Source organism: Crocuta crocuta, unplaced genomic scaffold (assembly GCF_008692635.1).
Source record: "Crocuta crocuta isolate KB4526 unplaced genomic scaffold, BGI_CrCroc_1.0 scaffold826, whole genome shotgun sequence".
In the NCBI taxonomy this organism is placed as follows: domain Eukaryota; kingdom Metazoa; phylum Chordata; class Mammalia; order Carnivora; family Hyaenidae; genus Crocuta; species Crocuta crocuta.
In genome coordinates this window covers 396,013-409,365 of record NW_027529474.1, presented here as the reverse complement: position 1 = coordinate 409,365, position 13,353 = coordinate 396,013, and the positions used below count along the sequence as shown (strand labels likewise).

Sequence of the window (13,353 nt, the reverse complement as noted above, 5' to 3'; positions counted from 1 at the left end):
AATGTCTGTAGTTATTCCAGATATACCCTCCACCCTCCCACCCAACCACATCCAGGGCTACAGCTTGTTTTAACTCCCCCATTGAACATCCTCTCACCTTACCTCCATCATGTTATTATTACTTAGAGTTTCAGTTTTCACACACACACACACACACACACACACACACACACACACACACACACACACACAGAGTTTTTATGGTCAATGGTTAAGTATTTTTCCTTAAATATTTATTCCTTTTAATGTTCATCACTGTTTCTTTTTCCTACATATTTCTCTGTATTAATTTTTCTTCTTGCTGATCATCATAACTGTCTACACTTCTACAGTTCTTATATCCTAGGCACTCTTCTGAGCACATTACATATGTGACCTAATTCACTCCTCACAGCAGATACCAGTACTATCCCTGTTGTGTAGAGGAGGAAACTGAGGCACATAGCCATTCAGTAGCTAGCACAATGGTGCCCAGTAGATAGCCTGGCTGATATGCCAACTAGGGCACCTGGCTCCAAAGTCCATGTACCGAGCCTCCATGCCTGGCTACCTCCCAGTTGACTCCCTTTTGGGGGGTGGTCACTCGTGAGTGGTAAATGCTCTCAATCCTCTTATGACAGAAAATGTCTTCATTGTTCCCTCATCAAAGAATGAACGTTGGACCATGTATAAAATTCAGGTTGACAGTTTACTTCCCTCCATTGTCCCTGGCACCCCTTGCCATGGCTGAGACGTGGACCGTGGTCTACGGAGTTCTGCTGCAGGTCCACTGGTGGCCGAGAACAGTGGCTCTTCTTCCCCGAAGGTCAGGACTCGCACTGTGATGTGTCCGAGGGCAGGTCTGTCTTCATTTGCGCTGCTCTGTGCTCAGAGCGCACCTGCAACCCACCAGCTTATGCCTTTCTTCAGTTCCAGAAAAACATGTCTGCTGTCTCCTCCAGTACTGCCCCTTCACAATGCCGCCTTCCCTTCTTCTAGAACTCTCCTCAGACACCTGGTGATGCCTCTTGGTCTCCCCTCTAGGACTTTTAACTGCCTTTTCCCATTTCCTGTCTTGCTGTCCAGTCCATATTTCAGGTGGGTTTGGGGTGACTTTCTCCATATTATCTTTCCAATCACAAACTCACCTTTAAAATATGTCCTGTTTGGGGTTTTCTCCTCTTATTCCCTCTATTATTTTTGGTTCTTTAAGTCATGACTCTATTTTTCATTTCAAAACATCTTTCCTCTCCGCCTATTCTTATTCATACCTATTTGTTGTATGATTTCTCATTCTTCCTTAAAGAAAGCATAAGCCGTCATCAATCTCTTGGAGTATGCTCAACATACTTATTTTGCAGTCTCTCTGGGGAGCACTGAGTGGCACCATCATTATGAAAGGCGGCACCTCAAATCAGATCAGCTGAAAGCCAGCAGGGGAGTCTCTCGCGGGCACGTAAGATTCCATGTTCCAGCACGGCCATCACAGCACTGTCTGTGCTAGTGGGAGTGGGAGGCAATCTAGTCGTTCTCCCCTTGGGGAAGGAAAGTTACAAGGTTGGAGTACACTCTATGCCATGCGTGTAGCAGTTAGAAACCAAGGACCGGATGCACATACAGCAACGTGAGTGGATGTCAAAAACATGGTACCAATAAATAAATGAGATCTATAGCACAGTATTACTTCCGTGGCTTAAAGACTCACAGAAAACTTGAATACAATTTGTAAAAATATATATGATTAAAGGGTATGCATCCATGCAATCAGAATGGCCACCTCTTAGAGGCGTAGGGGGATGGGAATTAGCAATGGGGCATAAGGCACAGGGATAAACACACATGTACGTACATATATATACACACACATACATACCTATACCTACATACGTATGTACGTAAATGCAGGGCTTTACATACATATGTGCATACATGTGTACATGCAGGGCTTTGCCCATACTGACAAGGAAAATATGCTGTAACCTAAAGAGTAAGACTAATTCAGCCATTTGTGGGTCTGCATCAATAGATGTCTGTATCTATCTATCCAGAAAATTACTTTCATCTGTAATGAATTCATGTTCCAGCTATTAATTTTGCTATCATTTTTTAGCATTAGATTTATTCATACATTTTGGCATTTTTGTGGGCAGGTTCATTTTTAAGGAAACACATTTGATTTCTTTCCCTTTCTCTCTGTCCCTTTGTGCTCATCCCTGTATGTCTCACAGACCCTCCAACTCCTCCCCCCCAACCCCAGCCAGTAGGGCAGACAATTTGGAGTCACTGCTCTACGGTGATACCAGGATGTGGCCCATCTGGTCAGAGTGTCAGTGGGCAACTTGGTGTAGCAACTGAGAGGCTGAGTTTGTACCTTTCTTCCTCAATGGGCTTGCAGTAGGAAGGGAACCATAGCTCTAGGCAGCACCTAGCAGCACTTTTTTTTTCCTCAGTCCCCTTCCAGCCACAGATAGGGTGGCAGGGGACCCTCACCGCACCCTGCAGCTTCAGACTGCGTCTCACATGGTGCCCTTTTAGTCATCTTCCTGTTTCCGGACCTGGAGCCCTGCCAGCTAAAGGCTTAGACTCCACTTACCATTTTGCACTTCTGTCCCACTTCTGGTCTTCAGAAATCTGTCTTGAAATCTAATCTAGCAGTCTTCTTATCAGTCTCTTGTTTGATTTTATTCCCCATTGCTTTGGTGGGAGGAGTTGCGTCCTGCCTCAGTCAATTTTCTTTTTTTTTTTTCACAAATAGTTTATTGTCAAATTAGTTTCCACATAACACTCAGTGCTCATCCCCACAAGTGCCCTCCTCCATGCCCATCCCCCCCTCCCCCCCACATCCATCAGTCCTCAGTTTTTGTCAGCATTCAAGAGTCTCTCATGGTTTGCCTCTCTCCCTTTCCCCCACCATTTCTGCCCTTCTTCTCCCCCTTGTTCCTCCGTCAAGTTCCTCCTAATCCTCCTATACGTGCAAACATATGATATTTGTCCTTCTCTGCCACCTCAGTCAATTTTCAAATTATACAAACAAGCTTAGATACAACCTAATGAAACAGATACTAGCAAGGAGGAGATGCATGTGCCTGATTTTAAGGTTTCAAAGGATTTACATAGTCCTGTTTGTTGGAAATTCATCTAAGGATTACACACATAATTTGTGCTAGGCCCATTAATTTTATAAATCGCCTTACAAATAGTCGTTAGGCAATCTAACCTTTTGGCAATCACAGTCCTCTGTGTTAGAGTACAAAGAAACTGGCATCCTACACCACAGCTGAAATCAACACTCTGAAGTCAGACCCACTAACTAGACCTTCCCCTTCAAAGAGGCCCCTCAGGAAAGCAACATGATTCTGTGTATTCTCCTCTCACCCCAATCCTGCTACTGAAGTTTGCTTTCATTTGTTTTTACCAAGGTGTCATATAGTAGTATAGTCAAGTAGAAGAACAGATTTTTACTTGGGTCCAGAGTCCTTCATAAGCTCCTGAGTGGCTCAGTTGGTTAAGTATCTGACTCTTGATTTTGGCTCAGATCATGATTTCAGGGTTTGTGAGTTCGAGCCCCACATTGGGCTCTGTACTGACAGCACGGAGCCTGCTTACGATTCTCACTCTCTCCTTCTCTCTGCCCCTCCCTGACTTGTGCTTGCTCTCTCTCTCTTTTCTCTCTTTCAAAGTAAATAAATAAACATTAAAAAGAATAATGACCTAGGATCTTGGACAGTAGTCTCCCCACAGCCCTATCACTCCACTCAAACTTTCCCTTCCGAGTCCCTACCCCAAATGAGCATAAGCCTTGCCTTCTCCACCCTATTGTCCCATGATTCTCTTTGCCTGCAGTGCCTTTCCCATCCCCACCGTAATACCTCTGCCCCCTTTAGGATCCACCCAAAGCTCACCTGTAGTGATGATGCCTTTCCTAATGCCACTAACCCGCCTTTCCCCCTCTAAACTTATGTCTACCATTGAGTCCACATTTCACCACTTGCCCTTCAGCCCGGTGTCTTATGAATATAGTATCCTTTCAATATTTCTGAAAGTGCCTTTGTCCCTAAAACTACTCTGGCATGTCACATAGGTTGATACATCATCTCTCTGTCCTCCCAAGAGCCTTGAGATATGGAAAAACAGGTATTATCCCAGTTGTTTTATTACAGCCCCTTTTTCACATGATAAAATTGAGGCTTAGAATAAGTTAAGTAACCTAGGAGGAACCTACTTCTACTAGAAGTAGCAGAGTTGGGATCTGAACCTAACTCTGTATACCTACAAGATTGTGATTATCTTCCAGTTTAACCAAAATGGCAAAGAAGTTTGCTTCATCTTGAGTCCAACTCCCAGTGTCCGGCATTAGCTCCCCAAAGTGCTGTGCTGAAGAGCCAGACCCAGGAAAGCAAACTATCCATGAGGGAAAAAGCAAGATCTGCCATGAGAATCTGAAGCAGGCTCCAGGCTCCGAGCTGTCAGCACAGAGCCTGATGCGGAGCTCGAACCCACAAACCATGAGATCATGCCCTGGGCCAAAGTCAGACAATCAACTGAGCTACCCAAGCACCCCTCATGCTAACTTTCTTGAACTAGAAGAGACTCTTAACTAATTTGTATATTCCACAGCGCTTATAACCTAGTATTTAGGGGTGCCTGGGTGGCTTAGTCACTTAAGCGTCTGACTTTCGCTCAGGTCATGATCTTGTGGTTCATGGGTTCGAGCCCCGCGTCGGGCTCTGTGCTGACTGCCAGCTCAGAGCCTGGAGCCTGTTTCAGTCTGTGACTCCCTCTCTCTCTGACCCTCCCCTGCTCACGCTCTCTCTCTCTCCTAGAAATAAAAAAATATTAAAAAAAAAAAATAACCTAGTATTTAACATATAGTGCATGAGCAATAAATATTTACTGCTTGATAGTGATGTCGGCATCCTCATAAGGTGCTGCATCACAGAAACTGCATGAGCAGCCTGCAGACGGCCATTCTGGGGAAGTTGGAAATGAGGAGCTCTGCTCTGGCCCAGCTATGCAGCTTTCAGCTGGTAAACAAATTTAAACTAACAGGCATGCAAAATAAAATGTGAATTTTAAGGAAAATTGTTTTATCCAAAAGATGATCACTATAAAAAAAATAAGTGAATACTTTTCATATGAAGTACTTGGTACAGAAAAACCGTACGCCATGCTACGCCGCATGTGGTGGTTTCTAACTAAGGTCATGTGTCTCCTCTGGAGCTCCCCATGGGTGGTTGCAGCTCCAGGTACCCCACCACCCCCTCCTCACACCCCCACCCTCGTGATCAATGAACCAGAAAGGGAGAGAAGGTGTTTCTGGCATGTGCTGTTGTAAATTACTGAGACAAGATTACTAATTACCACCATGCTCCTACAAGTGGAGCCTTCCCCCTACCCGCTCCCCCCCACCAACACCCGCCCTGGCTTCCTCCCTGACCATCTCCTGCCTCAGGCTGGGAGTTCTCTCTTTCCGTTTCATCTCTTTTCCATACCTCGGCATGGGGATGTGTCCAGGAACCCATGCCAAAACCAGCAAATTTATCACCATGCTAATGACAGCAAGCTGCATGCTGAGTGAATTCTGCAATCCCCCTCACTTCCTTCTCTTGCCAAAACCTGCGGAAATGCAAGATCCAGCCGATTCCAGAGACTGTTATCTTCACATGAAGAATGACTCTGTTAGAAAATGCAATTAGGTATCAGCCATAAGGCTATTTTTAGAAGCTTGTTTGGGAAGATCTCAAAAACAAAAATCACCATGTGGTAGGTGATGTTAACCAATCCACCAAAATTGAGCATCACTACATACATTTTAAACCTACCTTTATCAATATGTAGCATTGTCAAGGGGATGGCTCATTGTTCTGGGAGTAGGTATCTCTTTGTGGAGTTTACAGAAACTAACAGTGCTGGTGGCAAGTCCTTTTCTTTCTTTACACAAGCAGCTGTCCCCAGGCTGGGGGCTGTAGAGAATCCTTAACCCTGTCATTGCAAAATACCTTCCCCGGGGTTTGGGGAAGGGAGCCCCAGTGGGAGCAGGGGAAATTGTGACAGACGAAGCTGAGCACCTACGGGGATAAGGCGTGAGGTTAGGAGGCTTGTCATTGAGGAGACACATCATTGGGGAAGCCTCTGGTCAAGGAGACAAGATGTCGGGAGTCTCGTGGGGAAAGTAGTCTCCCAAGGAGGAACACGGCCCAATGTGTCCTCCAAAGCAAGTCACCATCCAGTCTCCCCAGGAAGGAGGTAGCCAGGCACCAGGGTGGCATGAGAGAGCCCTTAATGACCTACTCCAAGTGGAGAGCTGTGTCTAAGTGGCGTGTTGTATTTGTCACAGTTCTGCCTCCTTTTATTTGAAGAATGCACACGCTCTGTCTCAGCCCAGCACCACCCCTGTGCTCCCGCCTCTTCCCCTCCACTGATGTAGACAATAAAGGTCATGTTGCTCAGAGTGGGGACAAGATCCCATCTGTGGCTGTGGCTGGCCTGGGTTTCAGGTCATTTTCCTGCTGGTACCAGGCTGGTCTGGTTCTCACCCTGGAGCCAGATTTCCACCTCTCCACCTCCTGCTCAACACATTCCCTAAATTCTTACCCTCTCCCACTTGGAATTAAGGTGCAGTCATTGCTTGTGCCCAATCGTTGGCTCCCTCTTTGTGCACAGTCCTCTCCAGTGGGGACACGTGGAAACCTAGGCACAGACTCGCACTATGACACGCCTGGAGACAGTGACCTCCAAGAGGAGCTGAAGGAACTGATGGCATTTAACCCAGAGAGGACAAGTCCAAGTGGAGAAATCGTGACATTCTCAGATCCTCTCTGCTAGAGAGAGAAGATCCCTCTTCTGTGCTGTCCCAGAGAGCTGACCAGGTCCAAATCTGGAAGGTATCGGGAAGCAGGTATCAACATCACATCAATAATTCCTTCTATACAATTTAATCAGTGGGACAGCCTGGATCCATACAAGTCTTACAAGTAGAAGGGATCCCTGAATTAGGTGCGACGTTAAAGTGGATGACCTCTTCTGTCCCTCCCAGTCATAACATTCTACAAGTGCCTTTTATCTTCCAATGAGTGACGGGGTCTCCTGTGACTGCTTCATTGTCTACTCATCTTCTGAAAACTTTGAGGTGTTGAATGTATTTTACACGAAGAAAGGAATACATTAGACAAGGGAGCAGTGAAGTTCCCAGGCTTTCTCGGAGTCCCCAGTGGCCTGATCACATCTCCCAAATGGGACATGTAATGCAGACAGCACTGACATTTTAACAAGTGAGCTGAGCCCTTGGGTCTAAACAGACTCTCAGGCAGATGCTTCACCCCTCCTTCCAGCACGAAATCATAGAATTGCAGTAGAGATGGAAGAAACCTGGAGGTCACTTTGCCCCAACTCCTACCCAGGGCAAAGTTTCTTGCTTTAATACCCCATAGACTGTCACTCATCCTCTTCTCAAGCACTGTCAGAAAGGGACTCACTGCTCTGCCAGGAAGTGCAGTCCAGTTTGAGACAACTTAATCCACACTGAGACAGTCTTCATTGTGAACTATTTCTTCCTCTCATTGAGCCCCTACTCTGTCTTTATTCAGCTTGACTTCTGCCCTCTAGAGTAGGAAAAAAATAAATCTGTTTTCTTGTCCAGATGACAACATTCAGATTTTTTTTAAGTTTGTTCTTTTTATTTTGAGAGGGAGAAAGAGAGAGTACAGGGGAGAGCAGAGAGAGAGAGGGAGAGAGTCCCAAGCAGGGGCCCTGTGCTGTCAATACAGAGCCCCACATGGGGCTCAATCTCATAATTCTTGAGATCATGACCTGAGCCAAAATCAAGAGTCAAATGCTCAACCAACTGAGCCACCCAGATGCCCCAATGTCCAGATTCTTAAAGACAGTCATTATCTCTGAGCCTTCTCTCCCTCCAAGTCTTTTCTTCTCATCTAAACATCTCAGATTGCCTTGAATGTTTCTTATATGCCATGGTTTTAGATCCTTCACCATCTCAGTCACAATTTTCTACAAATATTTTCTAACATTCCTTATGAAGAGTAGCCCCTAGAACAAATTCCAACTGTGGTCTGACCACTACAGAGTACATATGCAGAGTACATTACTATCACTTCCCTTCAACTACACGCTATACCTTTATTAATGCAACCTGGAATAACATGTCTCATACCCAGTGATCAACTGCTGTGTTCCTATTAAGGTTATAATCAACTAAAACCACCATCTTTTTTATTTGACATGGTTTCATACAGCATCAGAGAAAAAAGTAGATTTAAAAGTAGCCCTATAAATTATTAAAAGATCAAATTCTGCCTTCCCCTTCATTAATAATAGACAGAACTACTGAAGGGACTAGGACCCTAACAAAGGTTATGAGTGACAGGCAAAGATCATTGAGCCCAAAGGTGAAATGCATATTTGCCTTGATGAGCCAAGGCCCCAGCATGGCAGCCTGTTCTTCCAGCACCATCCAGTGCATCAAAGGAAGGGCTCTTCTTGAAGCCATGTCCACTTTTGTCTTCCTTGCTCTATCTATTTAATTTTTGCTTGCTATGTGCTTCTGAGGCAAAGTCTTCCTCCAGCCTGTAGGAATCTCACCAGTGGTTTTCCTTTGTGTCTTTGACAGGTCACTTGAAGGAAGAAATCACCCAGCACCATATGCAGCAAGTAGCTCTAGGTGGGTACAAAGTGAAGTCTGCAGGAAGAAGGTGAAGGTAAACACAAGCTATGTGGTCTCAGACACCTAGACCCAACTCAAAGATCATCCATCCAGAACCCTCAAGAAGGTTAAGCTAGGCAAGGTTTGCAGTCGTGCAGCATCCTTTGGATGCCCCTCTTCTCTGGGACCAGTTACCCCCATCCTGAGTGTCTTCTCCCAGCTGTCAGGACCTGGCACTCCACCTTCTCAGCTGCTGCCTCATCCCCCTGACCCTTCCACCCCACACCCTAACCTCAATTCACGCTGTATCCTCAGGGCTCTACTCTGAGCTTTTCAGAGCTACTACTAACTAATCCTAACAACAACATTTGATGATGAAAAGAGCTGCTGTTTTCTGAACCACTCCTGGGCACTGCCGTGTGTGCACAGTCTCCTTTCTCCCTCACGACGGTCCTAAGAAATCAGTGCATTTTCTAGATGAAGACGATTCAATGACCTGCCCAAGGTCACATGGCTAGGAAGTGTTGAAACTAGGATTTGAACTGAGGTCTCTGAGTCCATGCCTGGTGCTCTTAGCCCCCATGCTCTCCACTGCTAGCAGTGATGGGCTCACTTAGTACAGTAAGGATGCAAACACTGACAGCACGGTGGTATTCTAAGAGGAACCTGGCACCTTTTAAGCAGTAGACAGCTGGAGCAAATGCCCACTGTGATATGTGACCCAAGGCAGTCACTTCGGAGGAAAGATCAGCTCCCAGAAAGGCTGGGGGAGCAGGTATCCTGGGCAGGACCTCCATGTTTCCTCTCTAGCAGGCCTGGGACCAAACACTTAGAGGGCTCTGATTAAATAAGCAATGCATGTATTCCAAACAAAGGGTTCCCCTTGAGATGGCCTGGCCCCTGGAATGTCCTGCACTTAGAGAAATCAGGGCCTCTAGAGGGCAGGTGGAGGAAAGTCCCAGTATCATAAAGATGACCCATTGGACCCCAGGAATTTGGATAGTTAGGAAGTTCGGTTGTTTAGTTTCAATAATAATAATGATCTCATCAGATAGCCACTGGTTACGTCAGAATCACAGAATGAGGAAGCCTGAGGCACACTGACTGGAGTTTGAGCTTCCCACTATTGGCTCCGGCACTGGGAGGTCAGGTAAACGTTCCAGGACCTCCCCCCCCACACCTGCCCTTTGCCAGAGATGCAGTCAGGGCATCAGAGCTGAGATTCCGCTGAGTGCCTTCTCCAGCAGCCTGGGCTCCCTGGCTGGGCCAGGGAAGGGCATGAGGACCTCTGTTGGGAGGCAGTGCCAAGGTGACCTTCAGGCCTCACGGGTAGGTCACTGGATGGGGAGTCATCCCTGAGGAGTGCCGCTGGGCCCCACATCCCCAGGCTGTGGTCTGGCCCTTTCTCCAGTCTTCAGGATGCTGAGCGACTAGAAACAATAACGGGAAAATACCAGTCTAATAACTGGGGCTTTCAGGGCTAGAGGTGCTTCATCCTCTCTGACACTCCCCCACCACCCAGCCCCAGACAGGCCTGGGCCTTTGGGAAACTGCTGCCTGTCTTTAACCACGGGCCTCTTCTTAATTCCTCTGCTCGTCTCTCTGGGAGCCTTCTTCTGAATGACGGCAGGTGTCAGCTTCAACAGGGCCCAGCTTTGCCTGAAGTAATCAGCAGACTTCAAAGGGAAAGCACTTTGGTTGGAAGTCTAATTAAGAGCATTTGAAATACCTATTTATTTTAAAAGCATACTATCCCAATTAGAGAAGAAGTGTTAACATCTCCCAGCTGCCATTTTGAGGTTAAATGCCACGTTTTCAGTCCAGGCTTCTTAGGAGCTTGTCTGACAGAGTTTCAGAACCACCCGCACTCACGTGTCCCCAGCGACCACGTGCCAGAATTCTTCTCATGGAGAGAAACCTCTCAGTGTGACAGACTGTTTACAGAGCCGTTTCCTGCCTTAACCCTCGCCCTTGAGGCTAATGTTGGGGCCAAGGGCGAGGACTCACGGCTCCGCTTTGGTGAGACTCAGAGCAGCTCAGTGTCCTTGGCTTCCTTGGGACTTCCACTGGGGGGACGGGGCAGTGACTACATCTGCTCTTGCCCTCCCACCCCCCACCCCGTTCTCCTTCCTTTGTCTACCTCTCTCTACTTTCCCTCTCCCTCCATTCTAAGTGTTCCCTTTGGTATTGTTTCTTTCTTTGCCTCCATATTCCTAGATTTCTAGGAAAGTGTAGTTCAGGTTGGTTGGTTGGTTGTTCTGGGGCGGGGAGGGAAGAGGGGGTCAAGAGCTAAGCTGAGCAGGAGAGGTTTTCTCAGGTGTTTTGTGTGAGAATAGGTCTGTGTATGTATGATGAGGTGTATGCCCGAGAAAATTCTTAGCCTATACAGGCAACCTCATATCTCAGAGGAGCAAGGATTTAATGGTAACGTGAGAGGTGCCATGTGGAAGAGACTGTAGATCAGTGGAGGGAAGATTCAGTGGTGTACTAGAGGCAATTCCATAGCCATCGGATGAGTAACCATTACCATTTCAGAAGTTTGGGGATCTCTGGTAAAACACAGCTGCTGTTAAAAATTAAATTATAGAGAGGCACCTGGCTGGCTCAGTCGGTTGAGCATCTGACTTTGGCTGAGGTCATGATCTCACAGTTTCTGAGTTCAAGTCTTGCATCAAGCTTTCTGCTGTCAGCACAGAGCCTGCTTCAGATCCTATGTCCCCCTCTCTCTCTGCTACTCTGTAGCTTGTTCTTTCTCTCTCTCTCCCAAAATAAATAAGTAAACTAAAAAAATAAATTATAGAAACCTACAATTAAATAAGTCATATTAAAAAACAAAGTCGACAAATTCTCAAAATTGATCACTCCCTAACTACAGATCTTCCTTCCTCAACTTACAATGGGGTTACATCCCGATTCAGTTGAGAATATCGTCAAGTCAAAAATGCATTTAATACACTTAACCTACCAAACATCTAGCTTAGCCTGGCCTACTTTATTTTTTTAAAATATTTTATTTCAAAGAGAGAGAGAGAGAGAGTGAGCAGGGGAGGGTCAGAGAGAGAGGGAGATACAGAACCTGAAACAGGCTCCAGGCTCTGAGCTGTCAGCACAGAGCCCGACGTGGGGCTCAAACCCACGAACCATGAGATCATGACATGAGCCGAAGTCAGATGCTTAACCGACTGAGCTACCCAGGCGCCCCTGCCTGGCCTACTTTATTTATTTTTTTATTATTATTTATTTTTTTTTACAAATAGTTTAATGTCAAATTAGTTTCCACATAACACTCAGTGCTCATCCCCACAAGTCTCCTCCTCCATGCCCATCCCTCCTCCCCCCCACATCCATCAGTCCTCAGTTTTTGCCAGCATTCAAGAGTCTCTCATGGTTTGCCTCTCTCCCTTTCCCCCACCATTTCCGCCCTTCTTCTCCCCCTTGTTCCTCCGTCAAGTTCCTCCTAATCCTCCTATACGTGCAAACATATGATATTTGTCCTTCTCTGCCTGACTTATTTCGCTCAGCATAACACCCTCAAGGTCCATCCATGTTGCTACACATGGCCAGATTTCATTGTTTCTCATTGCCATGTAGTATTCCATGGTATAGATAAACCACATCTTCTTGATCCATTCATCTGTTGATGGACACTTAGGCTCTTTCCATGTTTTAGCTATTGTGGAGAGTGCTGCTATGAACATTGGGGTACATGTGCTCCTATGCATCAGCATTTCTGTATCCCTTGGGTAAATTCCTAGCAGTGCTATTGCTGGGTCATAGGGGAGTTCTATTGTTAGTTTCCTGAGGAACCTCCACACTGTTTTCCAGAGGGGCTGTATGCCTGGCCTACTTTAAACGTGCACAGAACACTTACATTAGCCTACAATTGGGCAAAAGCATCTAACCCAAAACCCATTTTATAATGAAGTGTTGAGTATCTCACTTAATTGATTGAACTCTGCACTGCAAGGGAAAAACAGAACGGCTGTGCGGGTACTGAATGGTTGTACGAGTTCACATGGCTCCCTGTCCCTGCCCAGCATCATGAGAGGCTATCATGCCACCTGGGGGGAAATCACAACTCAAAATCCAAAGTATGGTCCCTCTGGAATGGGTGTCACTCGTGCACCAGCGCAAAGCCAAAAACTCCCAAGTCGAACCGTCGTAGGTCAGGGGCCATCTGTCATTTACTACATTTTACTGTTATCCCTTCTCTTGAGGTTATTTACCACCACTGCGTCTGTATCATGGAAACACTGTCTGACGGTGTGCTGCTGCATGTCTCCTCCTGGCTCCCCATGCAGTGACAACACAATGGCAGCTTGAAATCAGCTACTGGGGCTGTTCGTGCCATAGAAATTGACAAATGTTATTATAAATTGGGGTGTGCTTTTTTCCCCAGAGAGCTAGTTGTTCAACATTTACCACCAAAGCACGGGCATACGGATGAGCGCCCGTTGAGAGGCCAGTGCTGTGCATGTGTGTGTGCTCTTATGAGACTTCTCCTCTTCCTTGCTAAATATCTAGATCATGGTTCTCTCTCCGTTTACCGCCTACCCACGGAAGCCTAGTCCTTCTGAAAGTGAGTGGACAGGGAAACCAGGGAAGACAGACATGGGGCAGAGGAGGCATTGGGCTGAGGAGGCCCCTCCATGTAACAGCCAGAGCTTGGGTCCTTTAAGAGAGATGGCAATGACCAGTTCTATGAATATGATCAA

The 13,353-nt window shown here is 46.4% G+C and overlaps 1 protein-coding gene across 1 annotated transcript in view; it reads left to right on the top strand.

Moving 5' to 3' along the window:
* Positions 1-13,353, top strand: part of LOC144228887 (kinesin-like protein KIF6) — a 102,455-nt gene that overhangs the window by 50,502 nt on the left and 38,600 nt on the right. The window contains exon 3 of the mRNA XM_077760789.1: positions 8,606-8,656. Within this exon, the coding sequence (XP_077616915.1) occupies positions 8,606-8,656 (51 nt within the window). The remainder of the gene's footprint in view (positions 1-8,605; positions 8,657-13,353) is intronic.